Source organism: Ursus maritimus, unplaced genomic scaffold, assembly GCF_017311325.1.
Source record: "Ursus maritimus isolate PB19 unplaced genomic scaffold, ASM1731132v1 scaffold_8, whole genome shotgun sequence".
In the NCBI taxonomy this organism is placed as follows: Eukaryota; Metazoa; Chordata; class Mammalia; order Carnivora; family Ursidae; genus Ursus; species Ursus maritimus.
This window is the reverse complement of record NW_024426996.1, coordinates 7,089,385-7,105,492: the sequence shown is the minus strand read 5'-3', so window position 1 is coordinate 7,105,492 and position 16,108 is coordinate 7,089,385. Positions and strand designations below refer to the sequence as shown.

Genomic DNA, 16,108 nt, shown 5'->3' with positions numbered 1-16,108 from the left:
CTGCTGAAGTATAACTTAAAACTTAGCCCTCCACCCTCTAATGGTTAAATCCAGTCTTCAGCTTTTCCATCATCTGCTTGAAAACCTTCTGGAGATAGGCCTCTCACTAGAGATATTGGTAGGAAACAGAATACTTCCTTTGGACAGTTTTTCATATTAGGAAGTACCTCCTTTTATTGAACCAAATCTGTCTCACCATAGATTTGACACTACATTAGGCAAAGAGAATGTAGCCATATAGAGTGAATCCACATGTCACATAAGTAAGGATTGCTCTTATGCTTCTCCAGAGTTTTTTTCGTACCCTAGGCCAATGTTACCAGTTCCTTCAACCAAACTTCACTGGGCTTGGCATTAATTTTCTATCATCCTGGTCACTTTCTTCTAAGCAAGTCTGTCCAGCAGCTCTCCTGGAATTGAAAATTTTAACTCATTCAGGTTATTAAGCATTAAATGATGATTTGGGTTTTGGTATTTCCAGATTATATTTTTGTTTAATCTGTAACTTCCAGTATTGCTGGGTCATAAATTTTCTTAGAACTGTAAACATAGGGATTATTAGGTGTTTTTTTTTTTCAAATCCACATGAACCCTTGCATTAACCTTAGAATTGAAATGACTCATACTTCTGTATTGTTTTCAAAAAATCTTGTATTTGTAATGTATAAGAATATTGAAAATGTCTTTTATTATTTGAATATATTAATTATCCTTTTCATATATTTAAGCTCATATTCTGTGCCTTAGAGTATGCTAAGTATTTTGTACATAATTGTCTTACCTAAGCCTCATGGAACTCTTATGAGCAAAGTATTATCCCCATTTAAAGGTTAAGTAAATGAGACTTAGAGAGGTAAAATAATTTGTTCATCACAAAGCTTTTAAAAGTTACTCATAACCATTCTACTATAAAGCTTAAACTCTATTTCCATTAATATTATTTATTGTGTCATCTTTACTGATAATTGTGTTCAGCATTGCTATTAAGTAGTAATTTACTTTTTATTCACAAAAATTACTAAAGTGCTTAAATTTTTCATTGTATGGTACATTTTAACATCAAGCAGCTTTCAGTTTTTCATGAAACTGATTAGAAATGATAAAAGAAGGTGATGGCTCTGTTACACTTGAATTTGAGAGAACAATAATAAGAAACAATATTTCAAGATTGTTGAAATAGCTGTAGTATGATTTTTCCAAACTGTTTGGTGTCAGAGGTGCCCTAGGACCACCTCCTCACTAGAGGATTTATAGAACTGGGTGTATAGTTGTACTCATGACTAAGATTTATTATAGTGTGAGAATACAAAGCAAAATCAGCAAGGGAAAAGGTACAAGGGATCAAGTCCAGCAGAAAAGAGGCTCAAGTTTCTGAAAGTCCTTTCTCAGTGAAGTCACACAGGATATTTTGATTCCTACAGCAATGAGTTACGATAAAACATTCAGTGTTGTCTACCAGAGAAGCTCAGTAGATACTAAGTGCTTAAGACAAAGTTTTTATTGGGGCTTCTTATGTTGTCACACTGTGCCTAGTTCATACCATAGTCCAGACTTACAGAAGGAAAGTAGGTATTTAGCGTAAACCACATTGTTGATATAGTTTAGGCACAGTGAGCTACTCTTACCTTTTACATTCTTTTTAAAGATTTTATTTATTCATTTGACAGAGAGAGAGAGAGCACACAAGCAGAGGGAGCAGCAGGGGGCTTGATCCCAGGACCCTGGGATCATGACCTGAGCCGAAGGCAGACGCTTAACCAACTGAGCCACCCAGGCGCCCCTAAAGAAAGTGTTACATGACTGTAGGGAACTATTTACCAGTCAAGTTCTCAAATGCCAGTTAGAGGCCAACCTTGCAAGCAGGCCTTCCTAAGACTAGGCAGCCTCAGGCCTCTTTTGTTAGGTGTTCATCTCAAATTCAAGAGCATTGAGAAGTTAAGTATTCTTATTCATTTGGTAATATAGCGAACATGATTGAATTTGAAATTTCTTTTCATTGAAATAATCTCAACCTAAACAGTAAAAAGGACATTTATTTTACTGGTCATTAATTAGGATTCTATCTTTATTGATCTACTCCTCCAGCTGTTGTTTGCATTTATTGAAGGACATGAGTTTCTATGCATGGAATTATTTAAGCAAGCAGTACTTTGATTTCTGTTCAAGTTAGTAGGATGTATTCTTCTTATTGTTGTTATAGTAGTAATTATTATACTTCACTGGAGAGAAGCTGCTACAGTATTATATCATTCCAAAGTACATATTTTATAATTTGAGCTACCTAAAATTATTTTTTTTGAAATGACAACATATAATATAAATAACAAATGACAGGGTAATGAAAAGCCATATGATCTTCTAAATCAACCTGGAGCGAGCACAGACAAGGCCTCCTGTTAAGCAAGTAAAGTAACTCTGATTGAGGACAGTGGCAGTCTTGTCTCATTTTCCTGTATTGTGAACACAGAACACTGGATGTTCTATTAAGCTGGGGATGTTGTCTCTTGTTTACCATTCTGTGGCCAAGCATAGCATGATGTCTGGTATGTAGTAGGTGCTTAAATATTTGTTCAATGAATGAGTGACTGAGTGGGTATTGAGTGAAAAGAGTGGTAAGATGTCAGGGAAACTTAGTTCATAAAATACCAGAAGAATGTGGGAAAGAAGGGGAAAAAAATCTGTGCCATTTCATAGAGATTATCAGGATTTCTCTAATAATTAGTTGTTTTAATCTAGATGATTTTTCTGAAATGTTGAGATAGAGAAGACTAGGAAGAAGAAATTAGCTTATTATTCGAAAGAATTGGCTTCAGCAGTGTTTCAATAGCATAATTTCTCATGATAGACCTTTTAAAGAAAATTTCCAAAGTACTAAACAAATGTAATCTGACTTCTTTCATGTCCTTTCTTTTTTTTGTTTTTGTTTTTTTTTGTATGTTCCTTTCGAAGAGAGTCCCTCAGTCGTGGTTTTCGAGTTTTTCTTTTTTTAAAATATTGGTTAATTAATATTTTTGTTTTCCTTATTTAATAGATTGAGAAAAGAAAGGATCATTGCTAAGTTAGTTTGCTACCACTTCACCAAAAATGTTTCCTTATTTCCTTTCTAGCAACACCCAGGAGACTTCTCAGCAGTTGGCTCCATCAGTAGCTTCAGCTCGAAGCATGCCTGAGAGGCGGGAGAGCCCAGCCTCCACCAGACCAGGGGTGACTGGTTTCACAACTGCTGCTGCCTTCAGGCCTCCAGGATCCGCCAACATTGTCAAGTCACCAAGCTGGCCACAGCCAAATCAAGCAGGTATGCCAAAGAAATCTCTTGCTTTTTATCTTTCATAAGTGTAATTATGAAAATGTCTCCCAGGATGTATGATAGAATTCACTGGTGAAACCCATTCTCAACCATCTAACCTTTAAAAAGGTCTGCAAGCAATAGCTATAGCTATTTTCCTCTGAAAAATAAACATTTTTCATAAACATTCTGTGTGTGCTCGATACACTTGCCCTTTGCTATTCATAATTATAGAATTGGGAATTTCGTTGTTTCCCAAATTACTCAAAAAGCATGTGTGAATTATAAACTTGGACTCTTATTAACAAACTATATTGTTGGAAGGTTAACCTTGGAAATACGACATTTTAGTTTTAAGGATACATACAAAATAACAACAGAAGCATTTATTGTCATCAGTTACTGAAGAAAGAATCTTTGACTTCTTATCCTCTAAGATTTATGAGACAGAGGTGGAAGAAGGTTACAGTACCAGAAAGAGAACATATTTTATTTTAATTGTTTTATTTTTGTTTTATTTTATCTGAGTATAGTTGACATATAATATTAGTTTCAGCTGTACAACATAGTGTCTCGACAATTCTTTACATTATGCTATGTTCACCATAATAAATGTAGTTACCATTTGTCACCATACAATGTTATTATAATATTATTGACTATTTATTCCCTATGCTGTACTTTTCATCCCTGTGACTTATTTAATTTATAACTGAGTTTGTACCTCTTAATCCCTTTGACCTATTTTACTTATCCCACCAGCCGCTTACCCTCTGGCAGCCACCACTTAGTTCTCTATATTTATGACTCTGTTTTGCTTATTTGTTTATTTGTTTTGCTTTTTAGATTCCACATATAAATGAAATCATATGGTATTTGTCTTTCTCTGATTTATTTTACGTAGCATAATACCTCCTAGGTCCTAGCATAATACCCTCTAGGTCCATCCATGTTGTCACCAAGGGCATGATCTCATCATTTGTTATGGCTAAGTAATATTCCACTGTATATTTAAAGCACATCTTTATCTATTCATCCGTCGATGGACACTTGGGTTGCTTCCCTATCTTGGCTATTGTAAATAATGCTACAATAAACATAGGGATTGCATATATTTTGTTAAACTAATAATTCTGTTTTCTTTGGGTAAATACCCAATAGTGGAATTACTAGATCCTACGATATTTCTATTTTTAAGTTTTTGAGGAATTTCCATACTGCTTTCCCCAGTAGTTGCACCAAATTCTATTCCTACAAATAGTGCACAAGAGTTCCCTTTTATCCACATCCTTGCCAACACTTGTTTTTTCTTGTCTTTTTTATTTTAGCCATTCTGACTGGTAGAAGGTGATGTCTCTTTGTGGTTTTCATTTTTATTTACCTGATGATTAGTGATGTTGAGCATCTTTTCATGTGTCTTTTGGTGTCTGTATGTCTTCCTTAGAAAAATGTTTATTCATGTCCTTTGCCCTTTTTTTAAAATAATTTTTTATTATGTTAATCATCATATAGTACATCATTAGTTTTTGATGTAGTGTTCCATGATTCATTGTTTGCATATAACACCCAGTGCTCCATGCAATACGTGCCCTCCTTAATACCCATCACCAGCCTAGCCCAATCCCCCAACCCCTTCCCTCTGAAACCCTCAGTTTGTTTCCCAGAGTCCATAGTCTCTCGAGGTTCATTCCCCTTTCTGTTTACCCCTCTCATTTTTCCCTTCCTTCTCCTACTGACCTCCCTGCTATTCCTTATGTTCCACAAATGAGTGAAACCATATGATAATTGTGTTTCTCTGCTTGACTTATTTCACTTAGCATAATCTCCTCCAGACCCATCCACGTTGCTGCAAATGTTGGGTAATCGTTCTTTCTGATAGCTGAGTAATATTCCATTGTATATATGGACCACATCTTCTTTATCCATTTGTCTGTTAAAGGGCATCTGGACTCCTTCCAGAGTTTAGCTATTGTGGACAATGCTGCTATGAACATCGGGGTGCATATGGCCCTTCTCTTCACAACGTCTGTATCTTTGGGGTAAATACCCAGTAGTGCAATTGCTGGGTCATAGGGTAGCTCTATTTTTAACTTTTTGAGGGACCTCCACACTGTTTTCCAGAGTGGCTGTACCAACTTGCATTCCCACCAACAGTGTAAGAGGGTTCCCCTTTCTCCACATCCTCTCCAACATTTGTTGTTTCTTGCCTTGTCCATTTTTGCCATTCTAACTGGTGTAAGGTGGTATCTCAATGTGGTTTTGATTTGAATTTCCCTGATGGCTAATGATTTTGAACATTTTTTCATGTGTCTGTTAGCCATTTGTATGTCTTCATTGGAAAAGTGTCTGTTCATATCTTCTGCCCATTTTTTTATTTGATTATTTGTTTCTCGTGTATTGAGTTTGAGAAGTCCTTTATAGATCTTGGTTACCAGCCTTTTTATCTGTACTGTAATTTGCAAATATCTTCTCCTATTCTGTGGGTTGCCTCTTTGTTTTGATGACTATTTCCTTTGCTGTGCAGAAACTTTTTATCTTGATGAAGTCCCAAAAGTTCATTTTTTCTTTTGTTTCTCTTGCCTTTGGAGACGTGTCATGAAAGAAGTTGCTGTGGCTGATGTCGAAGAGGTTACAGCCTATGTTCTCCTCTATGATTTTGATGGATTCCTGTTTCACATCAAGGTCTTTCATCCATTTGGAGTTTATCTTTGTGTATGGTGTGAGAGAGTGGTCAAGTTTCATTCTTTTGTATATAGCTGTCCAATTTTCCCAGCTCCATTTATTGAAGAGACTGTCTTTTTTCCACCGGATGTTTTTTCCTGCTTTGTCAAAGTTTAGTTGACCATAAAGTCCAGGGTCCATTTCTGGAGTCTCTATTCTGTTCCATTGGTCCATGTGTCTGTTTTTGTGCCAGTACCATGCTATCTTGGTGATCACAGCTTTGTAGTACAGCTCGAAATCCGGCAACGTGATGCCCCCAGCTTTGTTTTTCTTTTTCAACATTTCCTTCCTTTGCCCATTTTTAATCAGATTATTTGGGGTTTTTTGGTGTTGCCTTGTATAAGTTCTTTATATTTTGAACATTAACCCCTTATCAGATATATAATTTGTAAATATCTTCTCCCATTCAGTTGGTTGCCTTTTCGTTTTGTTAATGATATCCTTCCTTGATTTTGCTGTAGTTCCAATAGTTTATTTTTGCTTTTGTTTTCCTTGCCTGAGAAGACATATGTAGAAAAATGTTGCTAAGGCCAATGGCAAAGAGATTACTGCCTATGTTTTTTAAGTTGTTTTTTTTATGGTTTCAGGTCTCAAAGTTAGGCCTTTAATTCATTTTTAGTTTATTTTTGTGTATGGTGTAAAAAAATGGTCCCATTTCATTCTTTTGCATTTAATTGTCCAGTTTTCCCAGGAACATTTATTAAAGAGACTGTCTTTTCCCCTATTGTAATGTTCTTGCCTCCTCTGTCATAGAGTGATTGACCATATAAGCATGGGTTTATTTCTAGGCTCTGTATCCTGTTGTATTGATCTATGTTTGTGCCAGTACCATACTGTTTTGATTACTTTAGCTTTGTAGGATAGTTTGAAATCTGGGACTGTGATGCCTCCAGCTTTGTTCTATTTTCTCAATATTGCTTTGTCTATTCAGGGTCTTGTGTGGTTCCATACAAATTGTAGGATTGTTTGTTCTAGTTTTGTGAAAATGCTGTTGTTATTTTAATAAGGACTGCATTGAATCTGTAAATTTCTTTGAGTAGTATGGATATTTTAAGATTAAATCTTCCAGTCCATGAGCATGGAATGCCTTTCCATTTGTTTGTGTTGTCTTCAATTTCTTTCATCAGTGTTTTGTAAGTTTTCATAGTACAGGTCTTTCACCTCCTTGGTTAAGTTTATTCCTAGGTATTTTTTTTTTTTTTTGGTGCAAATTGTAAATGGAATTATTTTCTTTATTTCTCTTTCTGGTAGTTCATTAGTGTACAAAAATGCAACCAATTTTTGTGCATTGTTCTTGTACCCTGCAACGTAACTAAATTTGTTTATTAGTTCTAAGAGCTTTTTGGTAGAGTCTTTAGGGCTTTCTATATATACTATCAGTCATCTGCAAATAGTAACAGTTTTTCTTCCTCCTTACCAATTTGGATGCCTTTTATCTCTTTTTCTAGCTAATTGTGATGACTAGGACTATGTACTATGTTGAATCAAAGTGGCAGGAGTAGATATTCTTGTCTTGTTCTTGATCTTAGAGAAAAAGCTGTCAGCTTTTCATCACTGAATATGATGTAAGCTCTGGGTTTGTCATGCATAGCCTTTATTATGTCGTGTGTACTCTATAAACCTACTTTGTTGAGAAAAGTTTTTATCATGAACAGATGTTGCACTTTGTCAAATGCTTTTTCTGCATCCAATGAGATGATCCTATGGTTTTTATCCCTCATTTTGTTATAGAAACAGAACATTTGAATAGTAAGGTGGAACAACTTGGTCTGAATCTGGAAACCTGCATTTTCATTCACTTTTACAGATAAATAGCTTTAAGTAAAAATCACTTAACCTCTTTGACCCTCTGTTTTCTGATCTGCAAAATAAAGACAGACTAAATAATCTTCTGTTCCTCCCAACATGAATAAAGGTTATGGTTATAGGACTAAAGGACTCTCTTAACAAGAAGATGGGACTATATACTTAAGTGTTTCCAGTCCCACCCTCAGCCTTCATCTCTTCCACTCTTTACACTCTCTAAATGATCTGTCATCCAGATTCCTTTTACAACCTAGCCACTGATAATTTAAAGTCCTCTCTGTCCTGAACTCCATATCCTCAAAATTGTTAACTTACTTGCTGTTTACAGGTCGCACCTCAAATGCAGCATGTCCAAAAGTATTATTACCTATACCTATCTCTGGGAATGGAACATCCACCCAGTCACCAAAGCTCCAGTGTAAGCTTGAGAACCTTCCACCTCTACCCCCACGTTCTCACAGTAACTGACACCTAATGATTTCACTTCTGAGTATTTTTCAAGTTTCTTTCCCCTCTTAGTGGTCAGAGCCATTGCCTTGGTTCAGGCCTTTGTCATTGCAAACAACTTCTAAGTAATTTCCTTGTCTCCTTCTCACCCCCATCAATCTGTCCTTCATGCTGCAGCAAGTATCTTTCTAAAACTCTGATTTGCCCACTTTACTGTCCTGTTGCAGATGCTTTACTATATTTCCCCATTCCTTATCATCGAAGTCGGCTTTCAGTCTGGCTCCCAATAACTTCTCAATGTCATCTCCCACTGCTTTCGAATTATAATCTGTGCCATAGCCTTACTAAAGCATCTTAAGTTACTGAGACATGCCATGCATGTTACCTTGCTTTAGAATGTTCTCTGGTCCTTCTTCATAGAATGTGCTTTTTTCTTTTTTTTTTTCAACCTTGACTGCTATAGAATTCTAGTCTATCCTCATCAGTGTTGGGATAAGAATTGATTGAATACGCGAGGGACTGCTTAAAAAAATATATATATATATATATATATGTATGTATGTATGTATATGTATACATATGTGTATATATATGTGTATATATATTTTAAGAATTGCTCTAAGGATTGATCATTTATTAATATTTAAGAATAATTTTTATAGTTCTAAGAGTGGATTTTTAGTTAATTTAATTTAGGAATCCATCTTTTGCTTTGCATTTTCCATGGTGTTTAAATCTATTAACACTAAATAATTTTACGATAAATAAATTATTTTTAGAAAAATACTAATGATTTATAGTTAAAATTACTTCATAGTGTCATTTTGAATAGTTTTGAATTACCATTATGTATTATTAATTTTACAAAGAAGCTAAAATTTTTTTGTTGAGGGGGGCAAGAGATAAGCCATTGCATATGATCTAGACTATTTTAAGGACTATTTTATCACTTTTGAAAACTTAAAACATTTAGACTAGTGTCATTAGCTTCTGAAATTTCTGGACTGTTAATTGATTTAGCAAGACCTGTTCCCTTGGGGGAAAATGACAGCTCAGCCTCCTACATTTTTATTTATTTTCCATTTACTTGAAGCTTATCTATGAGGTGGAGATTTGCTCTAATTATTTTGTATGTGCGTTAGACTATAGAAAGTAACTTTAAGAAAAATCTCCTTGGTGTAATAATTGGAAGAGAACAGGAGAATGTTTCTTAAAAGTGAGGGAAAGACTATCTGATGTAGAAACTGAAGGGAGGGCATTAAGTATGTGCCCTGGAGAGGGCAGAGTTTATATACTGCTTTTGGAAATTCAGAAACTATGGTCAAAATACCACTCTCACTGTTAAAGTGAAAAGAAAAAAATTGAGGCGGAATTCCTGGAGAAGACACTACAGCAAAATTACCACAAGAGGGCAACAGAATCCTGTCTTCTTTGAGTGTGATTTGTTAGAATTATCAAAGCAGTCAAATAAAACAACTGTAATCATGATTCATATGGTTTGTATTTAAAAGATTATACTTTTTTACAGAAAATATAAGTGAATTTAATTTGAGCAAAACTGTAAGAGTATAAACCATTACACATTATATGACATTATAAAGCATTGATATCATAATATGTATGTTTTGCCATTGTGAATCATAGTTGAATGACATCATGATGCTTAGCTCAAATTAGAAAATATTTGCAGAACTCCGGCTGTTTATTTTGCTCTAGGTGCTACAAATTGGCATTTAATGTGTATTATATGATGTAAAATTACTTATTTTACACTATTTTGTAAAAATCATAAAATAAATAACAGAATCCCCAGCCATATTTAAAACAAAACAAAACAAAACAAAACCATCTCAGAATCTACTCTTATCTTTGATAGGTAGTTTTAAGAGCTTCTTAATGCAAATGAAAAGGTTCTTTTGATTTAGAAGGGGATAGCTGTCTCATTATGGGTTCTTACCTTCTTCACAGTTCACCTGTGAAGACTACAGTGCCAGTGAAGGGGAAGCAAAAGCTAGAAAGGCCAGTTGCTGCCTAGCAGACTCTGGTAAAGTGTTGAGTTCTCTCACACCGAGAACTTCAGGCTTCTTTCTTTTGATACTTCACAGCTGTGTTCTAATGTAGGTGAGAAAAGATCCTCCCCCATCATCATCAAAGAGCGACTGTTACCAGTGATGTTTTAAAATAAGTCCTAAAGTTGGGCAAGAAGGAGGAGATACAAATTACTAAGCTGCAGTCTGTAACCCACTTGGTTGATCCTGAAGTCAGTTTAATGGATTATAGCCAGTATTTTCATTTAAAAAAATGAAATAAAATGGAAGATATAAGACTATTTTAATATATTAAGTATTTTAACATAGTAAGAGTAGTAGATATCATGTTATGAAAATGTGGTTTTAGTTTGTATATGTATTTAAGTAAGTACAAACACATATATTTGGGGTCAGCAGGTAAACACATATATTTTGGGTCACAGTATTTCTTACTATGTTTTAGTAGTTGAGAAAAAATTTGGAAGTCGTTTATTTAAATAAGTATTTTAGACATACTTTTGTTTATTGGGATGACTAATATGGTTTTGAAATGATACCTTCCCAACCCCCCCCAAAAAAAAACTGCATTGAAAATACTGATTGAAATTTTAAGACCTACTAGTGTGTTCTGAATCTGTTTCCATTACCTCCACTGAAGTTCTGACTTTGAATCTTAGATCATTTCATTAGTGGTGTTATATAGCTTGTGTTACCAGAAGTCTTTCAAGAATATAGTAATGCTGTACAAGTTGATAAAGAAGAACTAGGTGATTATGTTAACAGCATTACAGTTTAGATTGGATCATCTTCTTTTTCTCAGGCATGGAGTTTAACATACAGCACCACACATGCATACACAAGCTTGTCAGTGGCTGGCAAAGACCTAACTATTTTATGATGCAATATGTTGAAAAGTTCGTAGTCTGCATGAAAGCATTAAGATACAACAGAAGTAAGAATCCAAGCTTGAGTTTTATGTAAGTTAGCAATACTACTTTATACTTGCCCTGTGCTTTTACTACTTCAATAATTCAGATGTAGTAGCCCCTTTAGAAATGTTGACTTGATCTAGAAAGATACGTAAAAGGTGACATTCTTTTTGTTAGTTTTCAGAATTGGGGATTTGTACTTTTTTAAACTTATATTTTAATTCATTGTATTTGTATGCTATAGATTTTTTAATGCTTAAAATCTTCATATTGCATATAATTAATAAGTAGATAGATATTGTCAAAACATTCATAAATTTTATGGTGTAAGTTACAGATATTTTCCTGTGTTTATGTAGGTGATATAATTTGCTGTGTAATGTTTTCCCTAGATTCTCTTTAGGTTATGGATTCCAGATTGGGTAGGTTTAGTTCATTTGATTCAGATATAAAATATTTCTGTCTTACCCAAATATAGTCAGATGTTCTTCACAAATCCAGTCTTAAAAGTCACGAAGAGCCATTAGATGTTTGAAGCACATCAGTTTTCTAACTTGAGTTTAATTATACACAAAATGAGAATGACTAATTCATTAGAATATAATCAGTGCTTTGCTAGACCAGGCCTATTGTTCATCTAACCAGCTTTGCTGACAGGTGGTGGCTCTGAAGAATCGGAGTGCCTGCCCTATTGGGTGTGAATTTCAGAATGCCAGAGACATTCCCTAAATGGAGCATTTGAGCCTTCAGTTTCTTTATCTGTTAAGTGTCTAAAAAAGTCCCCTATGACATTGTTTTGTATGTATGTATATAAGTAAGCATGTATGCGTACACACATATGATATATATTGAAGTGTGTGGTACATAGATGGTACTCAAGAAAGGTTAAGTTTTTACCTCTCTCTTCCTTTTAGTGACGGCATTCATAGCTCACACTGTTAACATCCAGCAGAACAGTTCTCATGTGACTTCTCTGCTTGAAAATGTTTTGGGCTGTCTGCTTCCCACACATTAAATGTTTGGCTTTTTAACAGAGCTTGTGTGCCCTTTATTACCTTGTGCCAACCTCCTTCTCCAGCCTGTTTTGTAATATAGTTCTTCATGTTCTCTGCAGTCCCATCACACTAAAGTTCAAGAGTTCGTACCATTTCTTGGGCACACACCTCTGTGGTTAGTAAAGCTGCTGCTTTCATTTGAAATGCTTTTCCACCCTTCAGCCCTTGAAAAATTTCTATTCACTCTTTAAAACCAGATGTTATCTCCTTTGTGAACCTTTCTTTAGCCCTCTAAATAATTGGCTAGTCTTTCTCTGTGTTCCTACAAAATGTTGATGATGGCTTTATTATAACATTCATCATATTCATTGTAATTGTTTACATATGTGTCTTTTACCACTGTTTTTAGATCCTCTTATGGACAGGGACCAAGTCTTCCTAATCTTTGTTTTACGCTACCTAAACAATACCTGGCACAGTTTATAGGCCTTCAGTAAAAGACAGTGGCTGAATAAATGAGTGAGTAGATAGGTCAGTTTGTTATATTTTGGACATCTTCTTCATATGATTTGAGGGATTCACAAGACATTGTTCTTTCCTCCTACCAGACTTGAAATTCCCACAGCAGTCATTGAACAAACATGGACATGCTGTCTGCCAAAGGCTGCCATTAAAAATGACACCTATTGCTTAGGGAGCAGAGGACTCCACTCTCCTTGAAGCATTAAACTGCCATTAAGACTTAAAAGTTGTGAACATCAGCAGTACTATGACTAGTACTATATTATTTCTTTCCAGTAATTAAAAAAGTAGTAATATCTGAAGCCCAGTGGTAGGAATTTTTTTCTTAAAAAATATGGGAATATATGCCCTATAAGGAACCAAGCAGTGGAATGCTAGGGATAGCCACTCACTTTGTCAATGTGGACAAATTAACATGGATGCAAACTAAAGCACCAGTAAATAACAGAAATCAGCCAAAAAAGGTGCAGAGAGTTAAGTCGGGTTATAAGGGCCAGGTCAGAAGACAGGGAGGTCTAGATCAATGGAAAGAAAGAGACCAATAAAGTTCCAATGATACAATCTTGAGATAGAATGTTTGTTTATATTAGAGTTTAGAGTGGAGTCATATTTTATGCAGAAATAAAGTGTTAATATTTATGCCTACAATAAAATCATATGTAGCAATGCCCCTTGAATATTTTTAGGAAGAGGCCTAAGTTGGAGAGGGAGTGGCATATACAAAAGCTCTCAGAGAACTTGGCTTCTTGGAGGAAGAGCAAGTTGTTCAGTATGTTCGGGACTATATAGTGGCCAGAAAGAAGGTTGGATGGGTTAATAGGTGCCTGGTCAGAAAAGGGCTTTGAAAGTAAGAGTGTGGATTGATGCAGAAAGGAAGCCCCTAACAAATTTGTAAACTGGAAAGTGACAATCAGGTTTGCATTATTAAAAGATCATTATAGTATTAATTTGTTTAAAATATCATTATAACCTCAGTGTAGAGATTAAGATTGGAGTCCCGGAGACTAAATTAAGAGATGGTTGAGGAAATCCAGGATAGTAACGATGATAATGAATGTTACCCTGGCCAGTGGCCATGGGAATGGAGAGAATTCTAAGGACAAGAGAATTCAGCTTTACACTTTAACCTGACTGGGGGGCAAGTTCTAACTTTGCTTTTCCGGGGAGCTTTATTTCCTAAAGAGCATTTATTTATCCTCTACTAAAACACTGGCAGGGATTGTATTTGGCTTGGAGAAACTATACTTGGTTTTGAGTAGGTCAGATTATGGAACAGAAAATTGGTTGAATATGTCTAGGTGTTTTTTTTTTTTAAGTAGTATGTCTAGTTACAAAATATAAATATGAGTGGGTTGCATCTTGTATTATACTTGAGAAATAAGTTAAAGTTTACTTTTATAACATAACATACTTTTATAGTCTATTTGTGCATTTGCATAGGCAAGTACATTAATTTCCCCTAAATTATAATTTTCTAAAAGTTGACTCTTTTCCAATTCTTTATAGTTGGAATTATGAAATTGGTAGCTTTGGCACTGCATTCCTTGCCTTTGCAGGAAGGACTTGTGTTACATGCTGTCATGGAAATAAACATCGTGAGGTGGAAAAGGGGCTTCTTACAAGACAAAAGAAAAATTCTATAGAGCCCTACAATTTAAAAATTAAAAATTAAATTAGTCATGTTGTAGATGTATGTATATGTGTGTATGTATACATATATATGTATATATATATATAGTTCAGAAAGCTTTAACTTGATATGCTTGAAATTTTTTTCGTTAATTACAGGATTTTTCTTCTTTCCCACTTTCAAAATAGGTAGCTTTTAAGAGCATTTGTGATGATACTTAATTGTATTAATATTATGTTAAGTATTTAATAAATAACTTATAATTTCTTACTCAGAAAATCATTTAGCTATATAATATTGGCTAATACTGTAATCACCATTTTCTATAGAAAAATTTATTTCATAAATCCATTGAAAATAAAAAGCTCTGTTATGTTTTCTTTTACAGTAGTTAGTATTGTCTAGGTGTGCTGAAATTTTTCCTTTTGCCATTTTCATTAGCATCTTTTACAGCTTGTTGGAATAATGCCACCGTGGTGCTGTCGTTTATTGTATGTACACACAACTCCCTGTTTATTCTTTTGTCCCCTGATGTTGGCAAAAAATTATTGGATTTCTTTTTTTACTTGTATTGTTAAATGTATCCATGGAGGCAGACATTCTGTTGATGAAACAAAAGGCGTTTAACTGATGGTGACATACTCAATACACTAGCAGTATTTTATTTAATATTAGACATTCACAATCTTTGATACTCCTATTGAATAAATTCATCAGGTTATATGCATTTATACATATATATTCTTTTATTTTTTTCTTTTTGAAACAGTTTTTAATATATGTAGTAAAGGCAGGGACTCTTAATTTACAATGAGATTTATAAAAATGGCTGATTCTTCTTAAAAACATGAATTATGTTTTGAAGAACAGTGCACGTAAGCTGTAAATAGAAAAGTTAGGATCATTTTAAAGTCTTTTGGGACATAGTAAATTTCTTTTGGTCAAATGAAAAAGGGAAAAAGTCACAACCTTTTCAAAATGAATATTTAGTTAATTTTAGCTTCTGTTGCATCCGGTCTTAAGGAATACTCACCATCCCCATTTGGGCATTTAGAACTCAGGAATATAATGTGTAGTCTTGTAGGAAGCAAAAAACCTTTGCTTAACAGTGAAATTGGGGGTATCACTGATTAATAATAATTATTTTTATAATATTTTAAGTTTTTAAATGTATTTTTCTTCAGTGTACAATAAGACAATGTCATTAAAATTTTAAATGGGCATCATTTTACTAGGGAGGCAACAGAGCCTAAGAAAAGCCAAAGTTGTTCAGAACTAAGTTGAACTCCGTTATTCTGACTAAATAGTGCATTTTCTTGTTTCACAAGACAGTATCAATGACTATATTTAAGGAGGACTAAATCCTCTCTGAAAGAAATGAGTCTTGCTTTGCACAGGGAGGATAAACCAGATGACTGGCAGCTACTAGGGTCTGCTTTCAGTAACATTTTCTTTGCATCTAAACTCCATTTTTAAAATTTAGCTAAGATTCTAGTTAACATGACCCTTACTGTACCCTGCCTCTTCTGTGTGCTGCATTTTAGCAATAAAGAAAAGCTTATTTATTCATTATGGACAGAGCTTTGGAGAAATCTGATGTATTCTTTTTTTTTTTTTTCCCAAGGAAGACTCAGATGTATTTATGAGATCTGATTAGATCAAAGATTGAATGATGTGCATCTCAGTTATAAGTGGATATAAATTCTATCTTTTATTTGAAGTCTAAAGAAGATAGGGGTGAG

The 16,108-nt window shown here is 34.4% G+C and overlaps 1 protein-coding gene across 6 annotated transcripts in view; it reads left to right on the top strand.

The window, feature by feature from the left end:
- The window catches only part of PDLIM5 (PDZ and LIM domain 5), a 200,163-nt gene that overhangs the window by 147,795 nt on the left and 36,260 nt on the right, over positions 1 to 16,108 (top strand). For all 6 annotated transcript variants that reach the window (XM_040625137.1, XM_040625130.1, XM_040625129.1 and 3 more), the window contains one exon: positions 3,108 to 3,295. In XM_040625137.1, the coding sequence (XP_040481071.1) occupies positions 3,108 to 3,295 (188 nt within the window). The remainder of the gene's footprint in view (positions 1 to 3,107; positions 3,296 to 16,108) is intronic.